General features: G+C 44.5%; 1 protein-coding gene across 1 annotated transcript in view; it reads left to right on the plus strand.

Moving 5' to 3' along the window:
• LOC311099899 (glutamate receptor ionotropic, kainate 1-like) overlaps positions 1–18,565 on the plus strand; it is a gene marked incomplete at both ends in the record, with an annotated part of 83,182 nt that overhangs the window by 30,679 nt on the left and 33,938 nt on the right. Inside the window, 5 exons of the mRNA XM_084140618.1 lie at positions 691–858; positions 1,560–1,654; positions 8,265–8,427; positions 15,088–15,269; positions 17,494–17,547. Of these exons, the coding sequence (XP_083996744.1) occupies positions 691–858; positions 1,560–1,654; positions 8,265–8,427; positions 15,088–15,269; positions 17,494–17,547 (662 nt within the window). The remainder of the gene's footprint in view (positions 1–690; positions 859–1,559; positions 1,655–8,264; positions 8,428–15,087; positions 15,270–17,493; positions 17,548–18,565) is intronic.

Below are 18,565 nucleotides of genomic sequence, written 5' to 3' on the forward strand. Positions count from 1 at the left end.
ATCTGCTTCTTTCTTCTTCCCTGTTATGTTTTTATTTTATTATCTCGAACTCAAATGATGGTTTTGTTTGTATGTATTTATTACGGGTGAACTAAGGTTCATATCCTCACTATCTCACTCTCCCCCTTTCTCATCCTGCCTCCCCCTCTCTCTCCCTCTACCTCCCTCTCCCCGCTCTCTCTCCCTCTACCTCCCTCTCCCCGCTCTCTCTCTCTCTCTCTCTCTCTCTCTCTCTCTCTCTCTCTCTCCCCACTCTCTCTCCCCACTCTCTCTCCCTCTCCCCACTCTCTCTCCCTCGCTCTCCCCTCTCTCCCTCTACCTCCTTCTCCCCCGCTCTCTCTCCCTCGCTCTCCCCTCTCTACCTCCTTCTCCCCTGCTCTCTCTCCCTCTACCTCCCTCTCCCCGCTCTCTCTCTCTCACCCTCTCTCTCCCTCTACCTCCCTCTACCTCCCTCTACCTCTCTCTCTCTCTCTCCCTCTCCCCGCTCTCTCTCCCGCTCTCTCTCCCGCTCTCTCTCCCACTCTCTCCCACTCTCTCTCTCTCTCTCTCTCTCTCTCTCTCTCTCTCTCTCTCTCTCTCTCTCTCTCTTCCTCTCTCTTCCTCTCTCTTCCTCTACCTCCCTCTCCCCCTCTCTCTCCCTCTACCTCCCTCTCCCCCTCTCTCCCATTCTCGTTCATTCCCTCCCTCCAGGTGGTATCTTTGAGACTCGTGAGAGTGAGTTGGTGAGTGTAGAGGAGTTGGCCTTTAAGTTTGCAGTGAGCAACATCAACAGGAACCGGACCTTAATGCCCAACACCACCCTGACCTACGACATCCAGAGAATCAACCTCTTCGACAGCTTTGAGGCCTCCAGGAGAGGTAACACCGGGGGTGATGGAATAGTTTTACAGCAAATTAATATTGTCAATTCTAAATGACCACTGCTTTGTCTTTATATCGATGCTTTGACTTCTCCCCTCACCCCCCTCACCTCTCCTCCCCTCTCCTCCCCTCACCCCCCTCGCTCCTCCTCCCCTCCTTCCCCTTCTCCTCCCCTCCCCCCCGTCGCCCCTCCCTCCCCCACCCCTCCCCCCCCCCCCCCTCCCCTCCTCCTCTCCTCTCCCTCCTCCTCGCCTCTCCTCCCTCCTCCCCCTCTCCTCCCCTCACCCCCCTCGCTCCTCCTCCCCCTCTCCTCCCCTCACCCCCCTCGCCTCTCCTCCCCTCCTCCTCCTCTCCTCCCCTCACCCCGTCGCCCCTCCTCCCCCTCCCCTCCCCTCATCCTCCTCTCCTCTCCCTCCTCCTCCCCCTCTCCTCTCCTCCTCCCCCTCTCCTCTCCTCATCCTCCTCTCCTCCCCTCCTCCTCCTCTCCTCCCCTCACCCCGTCGCCACTCCTCCCCTCACCCCGTCGCCACTCCTCCCCCTCCCCTCCCCTCATCCTCCTCTCCTCTCCCTCCTCCTCCCCCTCTCCTCTCCTCCTCCCCCTCTCCTCTCCTCATCCTCCTCTCCTCTCCCTCCTCCTCCCCCTCTCCTCTCCTCATCCTCCTCCCCTCTCCCTCCTCCTCCCCCTCTCCTCTCCCCAGTGTGTGACCAGTTGGCTCTGGGCGTAGCTGCAGTGTTTGGCCCGTCCCACAGCTCCTCAGTCAGTGCTGTCCAGTCCATCTGTAACGCCCTGGAGGTGAGAGAACATCACATAGCATGACATAACACACCATTAGATAAAGTTAGACAATATCATGTTCCATGACATGACATGACATCACATACTGTAACATAGCATGACATGACATCACATACTGCAACATAGCATGACATGACATGACATCACATACTGTAACATAGCATGACATGACATCACATACTGCAACATAAAATGACATGACATCACATACTGTAACATAGCATGACATGACATGACATCACATACTGTAACATAGCATGACATGACATGACATGACATCACATACTGTAACATAGCATGACATGACATGACATACTGTAACATAGCATGACATGACATGACATGACATCACATACTGTAACATAAAATGACATGACATCAGACACTGTAACATAGCATGACATGAAATGACATCACATACTGTAACATAGCATGACATGACATGACATCACATACTGTAACATAGCATGACATGACATGACATCACATACTGTAACATAGCATGACATGACATCACATACTGTAACATAGCATGATATGACATCACAAACTGTAACATAGCATGACATGACATGACATCACATACTGCAACATAGCATGACATGACATGACATGACATACTGCAACATAGCCTAAGTAACATGGTGCTAGCTGTGCCACTAGAGATCCTGGTTTGTATCCAGGCTCTGCTGTAGCCGGCTGCAACCGGGAGACCAATGGGGCGGCGCACAATTGGCCCAGCGTCGTCCAGGGTAGGGGAGGGAGTGGCCGGCAGGGGGGTAGCTCATTTGGTAGAGCATGGCGTTTGCAACGCCAGGGTTGTGGGTTCGATTCCCACGGGGGCCAGTATGAAGAAAAAAAATAGAATAATGTATGCACTAACTGTAAGTCGCTCTGGATAAGAGCGTCATAAGAGCGTCTGCTAAATAATGTAAATGTAATGACATGACAACACATACTGTAACATAGCATGACATGACAACACATACTGTAACATAGCATGACATGACAACACATACTGTAACATAGCATGACATGACATCACATACTGTAACAGCATGACATGACATCACATACTGTAACAGCATGACATGACATCACATACTGTAACAGCATGACATGACATCACATACTGTAACAACATGACATGACATGACATCACAAACTGTAACAGCATGACATGACATCACATACTGTAACAGCATGACATGACATGACATGACATCACATACTGTAACAGCATGACATGACATGACATCACATACTGTAACAGCATGACATGACATCACATACTGTAACAGCATGACATGACATGACATGACATCACATACTGTAACAGCATGACATGACATGACATCACATACTGTAACAGCATGACATGACATACTGTACAGCATGACATGACATACTGTAACATAGCATGACATGACATGACATCACATACTGTAACATAGCATGACATGACATGACATACTGTAACATAGCATGACATGACATGACATACTGTAACAGCATGATATGACATCACATACTGTAACATAGCATGACATGACATGACATCACATACTGTAACAGCATGACATGACATGACATCACATACTGTAACAGCATGACATGACATGACATCACATACTGTAACATAGCATGACATGACATGACATGACATACTGTAACATAGCATGACATGACATGACATACTGTAACAGCATGACATGACATGACATCACATACTGTAACAGCATGACATGACATGACATCACATACTGTAACAGCATGACATGACATGACATCACATACTGTAACAGCATGACATGACATGACATCACATACTGTAACAGCATGACATGACATGACATCACATACTGTAACAGCATGACATGACATCACATACTGTAACAGCATGACATGACATCACATACTGTAACATAGCATGACATGACATGACATGACATACTGTAACATAGCATGACATGACATGACATCACATACTGTAACATAGCATGACATCACATCACATACTTTAACATAGCATGACATGACATGACATCACATACTGGAACATAGCATGACATGACATCACATACTGTAACATAGCATGACATGACATGACATACTGTAACATAGCATGACATGACATGACATCACATACTGTAACAGCATGACATGACATGACATCACATACTGTAACAGCATGACATGACATGACATCACATACTGTAACAGCATGACATGACATTACATACTGTAACATAGCATGACATGACATGACATCACATACTGTAACATAGCATGACATGACATCACATACTGTAACATAGCATGACATGACATGACATGACATTACATACTGTAACATAGCATGCCATGACATGACATCACATACTGTAACATAGCATGACATGACATGACATCACATACTGTAACATAGCATGACATCACATCACATACTGTAACAGCATGACATGACATGACATCACATACTGTAACAGCATGACATGACATCACATACTGTAACATAGCATGACATGACATGACATGACATCGCATACTGTAACATAGCATTAAATGACAACATAACAAACCAACAGATAATAAAGGAGAGGAGGGAATATTATATTTATATTTATTATACTGATGTTTTTACAGACATCTACAGTGAGGGAAAAAAGTATTTGATCCCCTGCTGATTTTGTACGTTTGCCCACTGACAAAGAAATGATCATATCATGATCTATAATTTTAATGGTAGGTTTATTTGAACAGTGAGAGACAGAATAACAACAAAAATGTTATACATTGATTTGCATTTTAATGAGGGAAATAAGTATTTGACCCCCTCTCAATCAGAAAGATTTCTGGCTCCCAGGTGTCTTTTATACAGGTAACGAGCTGAGATTAGGAGCACACTCTTAAAGGGAGTGCTCCTAATCTCAGCTTGTTACCTGTATAAAAGACACCTGTCCACAGAAGCAATCAATCAATCAGATTCCAAACTCTCCACCATGGCCAAGACCAAAGAGCTCTCCAAGGATGTCAGGGACAAGACTGCAGACCTACACAAGGCTGGAATGGGCTACAAGACCAACGCCAAGCAGCTTGGTGAGAAGGTGACAACAGTTGGTGCGATTATTCGCAAATGGAAGAAACACAAAAGACCTGTCAATCTCCCTCGGCCTGGGGCTCCATGCAAGATCTCACCTCGTGGAGTTGCAATGATCATGAGAACGGTGAGGAATCAGCCCAGAACTACACGGGAGGATATTGTCAATGATCTCAAGGCAGCTGGGACCATAGTCACCAAGAAAACAATTGGTAACACACTACGCCGTGAAGGACTGAAATCCTGCAGTGCCCGCAAGGTCCCCCTGCTCAAGAAAGCACATATACAGGCCCGTCTGAAGTTTGCAAATGAACATCTGAATGATTCAGGGGAGAACTGGGTGAAAGTGTTGTGGTCAGATGAGACCAAAATCGAGCTCTTTGGCATCAACTCAACTCGCCATGTTTGGAGGAGGAGGAATGCTGCCTATGACCCCAAGAACACCATCCCCACCGTCAAACATGGAGGTGGAAACATTATGCTTTGGGGGTGTTTTTCTGCTAAGGGGACAGGACAACTTCACCGCATCAAAGGGACGATGGACGGGGCCATGTACCATCAAATCTTGGGTGAGAACCTCCTTCCCTCAGCCAGGGCATTGAAAATGGGTTGTGGATGGGTATTCCAGCATGACAATGACCCAAAACACACGGCCAAGGCAACAAAGGAGTGGCTCAAGAAGAAGCACATTAAGGTCCTGGAGTGGCCTAGCCAGTCTCCAGACCTTAATCCCATAGAAAATCTGTGGAGGGAGCTGAAGGTTCGAGTTGCCAAACGTCAGCCTCGAAACCTTAATGACTTGGAGAAGATCTGCAAAGAGGAGTGGGACAAAATCCCTCCTGAGATGTGTGCAAACCTGGTGGCCAATTACAAGAAACGTCTGACCTCTGTGATTGCCAACAAGGGTTTTGCCACCAAGTACTAAGTCATGTTTTGCAGAGGGGTCAAATACTTATTTCCCTCATTAAAATGCAAATCAATTTATAACATTTTTGACATGCATTTTTCTGGATTTTGTTGTTGTTATTCTGTCTCTCACAGTTCAAATAAACCTACCATTAAAATTATAGACTGATCATGTCTTTGTCAGTGGGCAAACGTACAAAATCAGCAGGGGATCAAATACTTTTTTTCCCTCACTGTATATAGGCTACTGTATAAATTAATCATTCATTTGTTCATGTCATCACACAGCATACGAGTGATTCACGATTTGAAATGCAATCAAACATTTTAGTTTAAAAAAAATAAAGCGAACCTTGAATAATTAGCTTTAATAAGAAATAAACCTTTCCATTTGGGAAATTGCAATCACGAATTAATGTGACCGTTTTTAGTATTTGCTGTAATAAAGGCTTAACAAAAAAAACAACAACATTACAACAGACTCTCTGTTATGCTTATAATGTATTTAGTGTTTACGTTGTTCCAAACAGTCCGAAAAATTATATTGTAATCTAACAGCATCTGTTTGGCACACATAAAATGGCCGACACACGCTTCTCCATACCTTATTTTGTCTTTATCTCACATTTATTCCACACATTTCACTTCCTCTTTACCTTAATGAGCTAGCCTAAACACCCCCCCCCCCCCCCGTCACGATCGTCGAAGGAGGAGGACCAAGGTACAGCGTGAAATGCGAACATACTTTATTATCAATAGTGATAACACGAACAAAACAATAAACGATAACGTGACGTCCTAGGTCTAAACACAACCAACACGGAACAAGATCCCACAACTACTGTGGGAAAACAGCCTATCTAAATGTGGTTCCCAATCAGAGACAACCAGCAACAGCTGACACTCGTTGCCTCTGATTGAGAACCACTCTGGCCAACATAGAAATAGAACAACTAGATACATAACATAGAACACAAAACACATAGAATCTACACACCCTGGCTCAACATATAGAGTCCCCAGAACCAGGGTGTGACACCCCCCCCCCGTTTTTCAAGTTTATTTGTCATGTCCTCTGCATCCATTTCGCTGTTACGGTGTTCAGAGTTTATAACCAATTTATTGACGTGATTGTGATATGCTATTAGGTCAGACCCTATTGGTCAAGTGCTATGCGATGCGCACGTGTGTCACGTAAAGAGAGCAAGGGTTGAGGGAATAGGCAAATGTTTTTACCTAAACAAATGAGCGATTTCAGTGACATAACTTTTCAGTCAGAAATGGCTATAATTATGTTGCAGCTCCAGCAACATGGACAGCGCGATAAAACACTGAGGCGGTCGCTGCTGAAGCAGGGAGGAGAGAGAGCGAGAGACAACGGGTGCTAGTCACACGGTCACTCACTGTCTTCGTTTTAACACAGTGCAGCGAATCTGAACCCGCCCCGGGGCACAACAAAATCTAATACTGGTCGGACTCCCTCTCTTCATTTGTGTGTCTTTTTAATTATTTAATCAAAACGGTGTGCTTAAAGCTCAGTGAATATAGTTGATTTGATTACAACACGTAGGATCCCCGTGTAGCTCAGTTGGTAGAGCGTGGCGCTTGCAACGCCAGGGTTGTGGGTTCGTTTCCCGGGGGGGGGCCAGTATGAAAATGTATGCACTCACTAACTGTAAGTCGCTCTGGATAAGAGCGTCTGCTAAATGACTAAAATGTAAATAGGATGTGTCTATATTTGGAAAAATACACGTTTTAAAAATTCCGCAGACGACCCTTGGTCGCCCATTCATCTACTTATTATACTGATGTTTTACATTCATCTACTTATTATACTGATGTTTTACATTCATCTACTTATTATACTGATGTTTTACATTCATCTACTTATTATACTGATGTTTTTACATTCATCTACTTATTATACTGATGTTTTACATTCATCTACTTATTATACTGATGTTTTACATTCATCTACTTATTATACTGATGTTTTACATTCATCTACTTATTATACTGATGTTTTTACATTCATCTACTTATTATACTGATGTTTTACATTCATCTACTTATTATACTGATGTTTTACATTCATCTACTTATTATACTGATGTTTTACATTCATCTACTTATTATACTGATGTTTTACATTCATCTACTTATTATACTGATGTTTTACATTCATCTACTTATTATACTGATGTTTTTACATTCATCTACTTATTATACTGATGTTTTACATTCATCTACTTATTATACTGATGTTTTATATTCATCTACTTATTATACTGATGTTTTACAGACACGTACTTATTATACTGATATTTTGCATTGTTATGTTACTGATTATCCCGACCATCTTCCTATACGTTGTGTTTACAACATTATCCCGACCATCTTCCTATACGTTGTGTTTACAACATTATCCCGACCATCTTCCTATACGTTGTGTTTACAACATTATCCCGACCATCTTCCTATACGTTGTGTTTATGACATTATCCCGACCATCTTCCTATACGTTGTGTTCACAACATTAGAAATAGAAAGGAGAATACAATCAAATGAAAATCAACATTGAATTGTTTGTCCCAACTAAAGGTACCACACATCCAGACGCGCTGGAAACACCCGTCAGTGGACAACAGAGACACATTCTACATCAATCTCTACCCAGAATACACTGCCATCTCCAGGGCCATCCTGGACATAGTGACCTTCTTTAAGTGGAAGAGCCTCACGGTGGTCTACGAAGATAACACAGGTAGGAGTGCACTCAGACACACACACACACACACACACCAACCTGTACACTGCCATCTCCAGATCCATACTGGACATAGTGATCTTCAATTGGAAGGTCTACGAGGATAACACAGTCTATATCCCTGCCTATATCCCTGCCTATATCCCAGTCTATATCCCAGTCTATATCCCAGTCTATATCCCAGTCTATATCCCAGTCTATATCCCAGTCTATATCCCAGACTATATCCCTGTCTATTTCCCTGTCTATATCCCAGTCTATATCCCAGTCTATATCCCTGTCTATATCCCAGTCTATATCCCTGTCTATATCCCAGTCTATATCCCAGTCTATATCCCTGTCTATATCCCAGTCTATATCCCAGTCTATATCCCAGTCTATATCCCTGTCTATATCCCAGTCTATATCCCAGTCTATATCCCAGTCTATATCCCAGTCTATATCCCAGTCTATATCCCAGTCTATATCCCAGTCTATATCCCAGTCTATATCCCTGTCTATATCCCAGTCTATATCCCAGTCTATATCCCAGTCTATATCCCAGACTATATCCCAGACTATATCCCAGTCTATATCCCAGACTATATCCCAGTCTATATCCCAGTCTATATCCCAGTCTATATCCCAGTCTATATCCCAGTCTATATCCCTGTCTATATCCCAGTCTATATCCCAGACTATATCCCAGACTATATCCCAGTCTATATCCCAGTCTATATCCCAGTCTATATCCCTGTCTATATCCCAGTCTATATCCCAGACTATATCCCAGTCTATATCCCAGTCTATATCCCTGTCTATATCCCAGACTATATCCCAGACTATATCCCAGTCTATATCCCTGTGCATTCTTGTGTGTTTGTGAGAATGAGTAAAACATTGTATATTTCCGGTCGACAAGTAGACACCAGTAGACGTCCAGTTGGATGAATGTTTTCCTGTTGACTGAATGCTACTGTTATCTGTCCAATGCAATCCCAGTGTTTCATACAACACCAGTCGACACACACACACTGTGCTGTCTGTGTGACCCAGGGATGATGGGGTCTGGTAGCAGAAATGTCACGGTGGATGGATGATGTTGTTTATTCCTCTGTATTATTTTTTTTGGGGTGAAAGGTCAATCTGTAGGTAGGTAGAGAGACTTCTCTCCATAATATGAAGAAGATAAAACTAACCCAAAATATGGAATACATCAAAACAGGCAGACAACCTGCACCATGTCTTGACAATGAGTAAAACATTTTAAAATAACTTTGAAACAGGGATCACACCAGATGCTTCAAGTCCTCCTTGGTTAACACCATTTCAGACAGAGAGAGAGAGAGGGGGGGAGAGAACAGAGAGAGAGAGAGGGGGAGAGAACAGAGGGGGAGAGAACAGAGAGAGAGAGGGGGAGAGAACAGAGAGAGAGAGGGGGAGAGAACAGAGAGAGAGGGGGAGAGAGAGGGGGAGAGAACAGAGAGAGAGAGAGGGGGAGATAACAGACAGGGGGAGAGAACAGAGAGAGAGAGAGGGGGAGATAACAGAGAGAGAGAGGGGGAGAGAATAGAGAGAGAGAGGGGGAGAGAATAGAGAGAGAGAGGGGGAGAGAACAGAGAGAGGGGGAGAGAACAGAGAGAGAGAGAGGGGGAGATAACAGAGAGAGAGAGGGGGAGAGAATAGAGAGAGAGAGGGGGAGAGAATAGAGAGAGAGAGGGGGAGAGAACAGAGAGAGAGAGGGGGAGATAACAGACAGGGGGAGAGAATAGAGAGAGAGAGAGGGGGAGATAACAGAGAGAGAGAGGGGGAGAGAATAGAGAGAGAGAGGGGGAGAGAATAGAGAGAGAGAGGGGGAGAGAACAGAGAGAGGGGGAGAGAACAGAGAGAGAGAGAGGGGGAGATAACAGAGAGAGAGAGGGGGAGAGAATAGAGAGAGAGAGGGGGAGAGAATAGAGAGAGAGAGGGGGAGAGAATAGAGAGAGAGAGGGGGAGAGAACAGAGAGAGAGAGAGGGGGAGATAACAGACAGGGGGAGAGAATAGAGAGAGGGGGAGAGAACAGAGAGAGAGAGAGGGGGAGATAACAGAGAGAGAGAGGGGGAGAGAATAGAGAGAGAGAGGGGGAGAGAATAGAGAGAGGGGGAGAGAACAGAGAGAGAGAGGGGGAGAGAACAGAGAGAGAGAGGGGGGGAGAACAGAGAGAGAGAGGGGGAGAGAACAGAGAGGGATACAGAGAGAATAGAGAGAGGGAATAGAGATAAACAGAAAGAGAGAAAATGATTACAGTATAGAGCAAAAGAGTGAGAGATTGTCTTGTTGACACACCCAGGTCTTATCTCAGTAGGCTATCCACAGCCAGATGTTACCAAGCTGACGATTTAGCCACATGTTACCTAAGCGACGGCAGGAAGGACCCCCCCACCCTCCCCCTTCTCATGTCTTATCCTTGGTACATCTGTCAGAGTAAGGATGACCTTGGCTGTGTCCCAACTTCTATATAGTGCACTACTTTTGACATAGGGAATGTAGGATATAGGGAGTACCATTTAGCCGTAATGGTTAGCCGTAATGGTTAGCCGTAACGATTAGCCGTAACGATTAGCCGTAACGGTTAGCCGTAACGATTAGCCATAACGATTAGCCATAACGATTAGCCATAATAATTAGCCATAATGCCCCTGGACCAAGGTGGTTAGACGTAGTTTGTATTGTGTATCCCATAGATATATACAGTGCATTCGGTGCATTCGTGTCATCAAGGCAAAGGGTGGCTATTTGAAGAATCTCAAATGTAAAATACATTGTGATTTGTTTAACACTTTTTTGGTTACTACATGATTCCATATGTGTTATTTCATAGTTTTGATGTCTTCACTATTATTCTACAATGTAAAAAATCGTAGAAATAAAGAAAAACTTTGAAAGAGTAGGTGTGTCCAAACCTTTGACTGGTGTGTGTGTATATATATATATATATATATACTACCGTTCAAAAGTTTGGGGTCACTTAGACATTTCCTTGTTTTCGAAAGAAAAGCAATTATTTTGTCCATTAAAATAACATCAAATTGATCAGAAAAACAGTGTAGACATTGTTCATGTTGTAAATGGCTATTGTAGCTGGAAACGGCCATATCTCAGACTGGCCAATAAAAATAAAAGATTAAAATGGGAAGTCTGAGATATGGCTTTTTCTTTGCATCTCTGCCTAGAAGGTCAGCATCCCGGAGTCGCCTCTTCACTGTTGACGTTGAGACTGGTGTTTTGCGGGTACTATTTAATGAAGATGCCAGTTGAGGACCTGTGAGGCGTCTGTTTCTATGTAGATATTCCATAAAAAATCTACCATTTCCAGCTACAATAGCCATTTACAACATGAACAATGTCTACACTGTATTTCTGATCAAGTTGATGTTATTTTAATGGACGAAAAAATTGTTTTTCTTTCGAAAACAAGGACATTTCTAAGTGACCCCAAACTTTTGAACAGTACTGTATATACTGTATCATAGCTATTCATTCAGTGTGTATCCCATAGAGATATACAGTATACTGTATATATAACTATTAATTCAGTGTGTATCCCATGGAGATACAGTTGAAGTCGGAAGTTTACATACACCTTAGCCAAATACATTTAAACTCTGTTTTTCACAATTCCTGACATTTAATCCTAGTAAAAATTCCCTGTCTTAGGTCAGTTAGGATCACCACTTTATTTTAAGAATGTGAAATGTCAGAATAATACTAGAGAGAATTATTTATTTCAGCTTTTATTTATTTCATCACATTCCCAGTGGGTCAGAAGTTTACATACACTCAATTAGTATTTGGTAGCATTGCCTTTTAAATTGTTTAACTTGGGTCAAATGTTTCGGGTAGCCTTCCACAAGCTTCCCACAATAAGTTGGGTGAATTTTGGCCCATTCCTCCTGACAGAGCTGGTGTAACTGAGTCAGGTTTGTAGGCCTCCTTGCTCGCACACGCTTTTTCAGTTCTGCCCACACATTTTCTATAGGATTGAGGTCAGGGCTTTGTGATGGCCACTCCAATACCTTGACTTTGTTGTCCTTAAGCCATTTTGCCACCGTTGGAAGTATGCTTGGGGTCATTGTCCATTTGGAAGACCCATTTGCGATCAAGCTTTAACTTCCTGACTGATGTCTTAAGATGTTGCTTCAATATATCCACATAATTTTCCTTCCTCATGATGCAATCTATTTTGTGAAGTGCACCAGTCCCTCCTGCAGCAGGCACCCCCACAGCATAATGCTGCCACCCCTGTGCTTCACGGTTGGGATGGTGTTCTTCAGCTTGCAAGTGTGCCCCTTTTTCCTCCAAACATAATGATGGTCATTATGGCCAAACAGTTCTATTTTTTGTTTCATCAGACCAGAGGACATTTCTCCAAAAAGTACGATCTTTGCCCCCATGTGCAGTTGCAAACCGTAGTCTGGCTTTTTTATGGCGGTTTTGGAGCAGTGGCTTCTTCCTTGCTGAGCGGCCTTTCAGGTTGTCGATATAGGGTTCGTTTTACTGTGGATATAGATACTTTTGTACCTGTTTTCTCCAGTATCTTCACAAGGTCCTTTGCTGCTGTTCTGTGATTGATTTGCTAATTTTCGCACCAAAGTACGTTAATCTCTAGGAGACAGAACGCGTGTCCTTCCTGAGCGGTATGACGGCTGCGTGGTCCCATGGTGTTTATACTTGCGTACTATTGTTTGTACAGATGAACGTGGTACCTTCAGGCATTTGGAAATTGCTCCCAAGGATGAACCAGACTTGTGGAGGTCTACAATTATTTTTCTGAGGTCTTGGCTGATTTCTTTTGATTTTCCCATGATGTCAAGCAAAGAGGCACTGAGTTTGAAGGTAGGCCTTGAAATACATCCACAGGTACACCTCCAATTGACTCAAATGATGTCAATTAGCCTATCAGAAGCTTCTAAAGCCATGACATCATTTTCTGGAATTTTCCAAGCTGTTTAAAGGCACAGTCAACTTAGTGTATGTAAACTTCTGACCCACTGGAATTGTGATACAGTGAATTATAAGTGAAATAATCTGTCTGTAAACAATTGTTGGAAAAATTACTTGTGTCATGCGCAAAGTAGATGTCCTAATCGACCTGCCAAAACTATAGTTTGTTAACAAGAAATTTGTGGAGTGGTTGAAAAACAAGTTTTAATGACTCCAACCTAAGTGTATGTAAACTTCCGACTTCAGCTGTATGTACTGTATATATAGCTATTAATTCTGTGGTACAATTCCTCCGTACCTTCAGGCTCTGATCAGACCCTACACCCAAACGAGGGCATTGCGTTCATCCACCTCTGGCCTGCTAGCCCCCCTACCTCTACGGAAGCACAGTTCCCGCTCAGCCCAGTTAAAACTGTTCGCTGCTCTGACACCCCAATGGTGGAACAAGCTCCCTCACGACGCCAGGACAGCGGAGTCACTCACCACCTTCCGGAGACATTTGAAACCCCACCTCTTTAAGGAATACCTGGGATAGGATAAAGTAATCCTTCTACCCCCCCCTTACCCCAACCCACCCCCCCAAAAAAATAAAGTGGTTATCCCACTGGCTATAAGGTGAATGCACCTATTTGTAAGTCGCTCTGGATAAGAGCGTCTGCTAAATGACGTAAATGTAAATCCTTTCATACATATATTTTTTAATTAGTCGTTTAAATTCTTTTTTTTTTGTCATTTAGCAGATGCTCTTATCCAGAGCGACTTACAGGAGCAATTAGGGTTAAGTGCTTTGCTCAAGGGCACATAGACAGATTTTTCACCTAGTCGGCTCGGGGATTAGAACCAGCGACCTTTAGGTTACTGGCACAACGCTCTTAACCACTAAAGCCACCTGCCGCTATATGAGGGGCTTGTTGTGTACGTCAGTACCAGAGGTCACCCAGCCTCTACCATCTGTTCTCTAAGTGGCGTCCAACAGATTTTCACTTGGTTCTCTGGTCTGAGCCAACATGGCCTGCTACGACTTTGGTCTGGTTTCTAAATGTGTGTGAGTGAGTGAGTGAGACACACACACACACACACACACACAGAGAGAGACACACACAGAGACACACACACACAGAGAGACCCAGAGACCCAACCAAATCATGAGAAAACAAAAAGAGAGGAGTCACTCTCTCTCTCTCTCTCTTTCTCTCTCTCTCTCATAAAACATTCCTCAAGACTAATCTGTGTTCATTGTTCTTATTGCAAGTAGGACAGTTTAATTCAGACGCTATGGATGCGTCTCAAATGGTACCCTATCCCCTACATAGAGCCCTATGGTCCCTGGTCAAAAGTAGGGCACAGGGAATAGGGTGTCATTTGGGATGCATTCCCAAACAATACCTGGGCAAAATATGAATATGGGCCCTCAGCTGGGTGCAACCTCAGGCAGGGATACTAATATGGATCTAACCATACTATATTGTTATTGGTTGTGTTACAGGTCTGATGCTACTAGGTCTAACCATACTATATTGGTATTGGTTGTGTTACAGGTCTGATGCTACTAGGTCTAACCATACTATATTGTTATTGGTTGTGTTACAGGTCTGATGCTACTAGGTCTAACCATACTATATTGTTATTGGTTGTGTTACAGGTCTGATGCTACTAGGTCTAACCATACTATATTGTTATTGGTTGTGTTCCAGGTCTGATGCGGATGCAGGAGTTGATCAAGGCTCCGTCTAAGTTGAACCTGAAGATCAGGATACGGCAGCTTCCACCTGGAGAGATTGATGCCAGACCTCTTCTGAAGGAGATGAAGAAAGACAAAGAGTACTATATCTTGTTTGACTGCTCCTACCGCACCTCCGCAGAGATACTCAAACAGGTACCGACCCTAACCCTGACCCTGACCCTAACCCTGACCCTGACCCTGACCCTGACTCTGACCCTGACCCTAACCCTGACTCTGACCCTGACCCTGACTCTGACCCTGACCCTAACCCTGACCCTGACCCTGACTCTGACCCTGACTCTGACTCTGACTCTGACCCTAACTCTGACCCTAACCCTGACTCTGACCCTGACCCTAACCCTGACCCTGTCTCTGACCCTGACCCTGACCCTAACCCTGACCCTGACTCTGACTCTGACTCTGACCCTGACCCTAACCCTGACCCTGACCCTGACCCTGACTCTGACCCTGACCCTAACCCTGACCCTGACCCTACCACGCTGGCGCTGAGATACTCAGATAGCACAGGACCATGGCTTTTGTGGAGTGATAGCTAACGCAGCTTTGTGGAGTGATAGCTAACGCGGCTTTGTGGAGTGATAGCTAACGCGGCTTTGTGGAGTGATAGCTAACGCGGCTTTGTGGAGTGATAGCTAACGCAGCTTTGTGGAGTGATAGCTAACGCAGCTTTGTGGAGTGATAGCTAACGCGGCTTTGTGGAGTGATAGCTAACGCAGCTTTGTGGAGTGATAGCTAACGCAGCTTTGTGGAGTGATAGCTAACGCGGCTTTGTGGAGTGATAGCTAACGCAGCTTTGTGGAGTGATAGCTAACGCGGCTTTGTGGAGTGATGCTAACGTGGCTTTGTGGAGTGATAGCTAACGCGGCTTTGTGGAGTGATAGCTAACGCGGCTTTGTGGAGTGATAGCTAACGCGGCTTTGTGGAGTGATAGCTAACGCAGCTTTGTGGAGTGATAGCTAACACAGCTTTGTGGAGTGATAGCTAACGCAGCTTTGTGGAGTGATAGCTAACGCAGCTTTGTGGAGTGATAGCTAACGCGGCTTTGTGGAGTGATAGCTAACGCGGCTTTGTGGAGTGATAGCTAACGCGGCTTTGTGGAGTGATGGCTAACGCGGCTTTGTGGAGTGATGGCTAACGCAGCTTTGTGGAGTGATAGCTAACGCAGCTTTGTGGAGTGATAGCTAACGCGGCTTTGTGGAGTGATAGCTAACGTGGCTTTGTGGAGTGATAGCTAACGCGGCTTTGTGGAGTGATAGCTAACGTGGCTTTGTGGAGTGATAGCTAACGCGGCTTTGTGGAGTGATAGCTAACGTGGCTTTGTGGAGTGATAGCTAACGTGGCTTTGTGGAGTGATAGCTAACGCACCTTTGTGGAGTGATAGCTAACGTAACTTTGTGTGTGCAGACTTATCTTTGGGCTCAGAAGGCTTTGCACCCAGTGAGGTTCAGGGACTAAATGTACTCTGTTACACAGGCTGATTCTGGTTGTAGTTCTCAAGACGTACTCTGTTACACAGGCTAATTCTGGTTGTAGTTCTCAAGACGTACTCTGTTACACAGGCTGATTCTGGTTGTATAGTTGGAATCTAGCTCAGCATAAGATGATTCCACTCTTCCCAACACTCTCTACAGTTCAGTACATACAGAAAGAAATTGTGCTGTTATCCCTACATCCCTACACATTGGACACACACACACACACACACACACACACACTGGACACACACACACACACACAGACAGACACACACTGGACACACACACACTGGACACACACACACACACTGGGCACCAGAGGGGAGAGATGTGGAGCTAATTGCCTTTTTGGTTTTCCTGCAGTTTTCAAAAAGTTATTGATGTTTTATAATGAGAACAACCTCCCAGTGGGAGTCTGTTGAGAACAACCTCCCAGTGGGAGTCTGTTGAGAACAACCTCCCAGTGGGAGTCTGTTGAGGACAACCTCCCAGTGGGAGTCTGTTGAGGACAACCTCCCAGTGGGAGTCTGTTGAGGACAACCTCCCAGTGGGAGTCTGTTGAGGACAACCTCCCAGTGGGAGTCTGTTGAGGACAACCTCCCAGTGGGAGTCTGTTGAGGACAACCTCCCAGTGGGAGTCTGTTGAGAACAACCTCCCAGTGGGAGTCTGTTGAGGACAACCTCCCAGTGGGAGTCTGTTGAGGACAACCTCCCAGTGGGAGTCTGTTGAGAACAACCTCCCAGTGGGAGTCTGTTGAGGACAACCTCCCAGTGGGAGTCTGTTGAGGACAACCTCCCAGTGGGAGTCTGTTGAGGACAACCTCCCAGTGGGAGTCTGTTGAGAACTGTCTACTACTGTCCAGTTCTTCTTTCCTTCGCAGCTCTCTTCGATGGGAATGATGACAGAATACCACCATTTCTTCTTCACTACATTGGTGAGCTCTGAATTCCTGACTCACTCGTCAACATTTCTATCTACTTTCAAAGGAGCATAACAACTCCAATTACAGTGTATGATATACCATTTGTATGCACGCATGACTCTTTAGATAAAAGTGTCTGCTAAATTGCAAATGTTACATATTATTATTATGAAGCTCTGAATGTGCACTTTTATAAACTGTAAAAAACAGAATATAAATGTTAAAAACATATACAGTGAGGGAAAAAAGTATTTGATCCCCTGCTGATTTTGTACGTTTGCCCACTGACAAAGACATGATCAGTCTATAATTTTAATGGTAGGTTTATTTGAACAGTGAGAGACAGAATAACAACAAAAAAATTCAGAAAAACGCATGTCAATAATGTTATAAATTGATTTGCATCTTAAAATAAGTATTTGACCCCTCTGCAAAACATGACTTAGTACTTGGTGGCAAAACCCTTGTTGGCAATCACAGAGGTCAGACGTTTCTTGTAGTTGGCCACCAGGTTTGCCCACATCTCAGGAGGGATTTTGTCCCACTCCTCTTTGCAGATCTTCTCCAAGTCATTAAGGTTTCGAGGCTGACGTTTGGCAACTCGAACCTTCAGCTCCTTCCACAGATTTTCTATGGGATTAAGGTCTGGAGACTGGCTAGGCCACTCCAGGACCTTAATGTGCTTCTTCTTGAGACACTCCTTTGTTGCCTTGGCCGTGTGTTTTGGGTCATTGTCATGCTGGAATACCCATCCACGACCCATTTTCAATGCCCTGGCTGAGGGAAGGAGGTTCTCACCCAAGATTTGACGGTACATGGCCCCGTCCATCGTCCCTTTGATGTGGTGAAGTTGTCCTGTCCCCTTAGCAGAAAAACACCCCCAAAGCATAATGTTTCCACCTCCATGTTTGACGGTGGGGATGGTGTTCTTGGGGTCATAGGCAGCATTCCTCCTCCTCCAAACATGGCGAGTTGAGTTGATGCCAAAGAGCTCCATTTTGGTCTCATCTGACCACAACACTTTCACCCA

The sequence above is a fragment of the Coregonus lavaretus genome (genome assembly GCF_964263955.1).
Source record: "Coregonus lavaretus genome assembly, chromosome: 24".
NCBI classification, from domain to species: Eukaryota; Metazoa; Chordata; class Actinopteri; order Salmoniformes; family Salmonidae; genus Coregonus; species Coregonus lavaretus.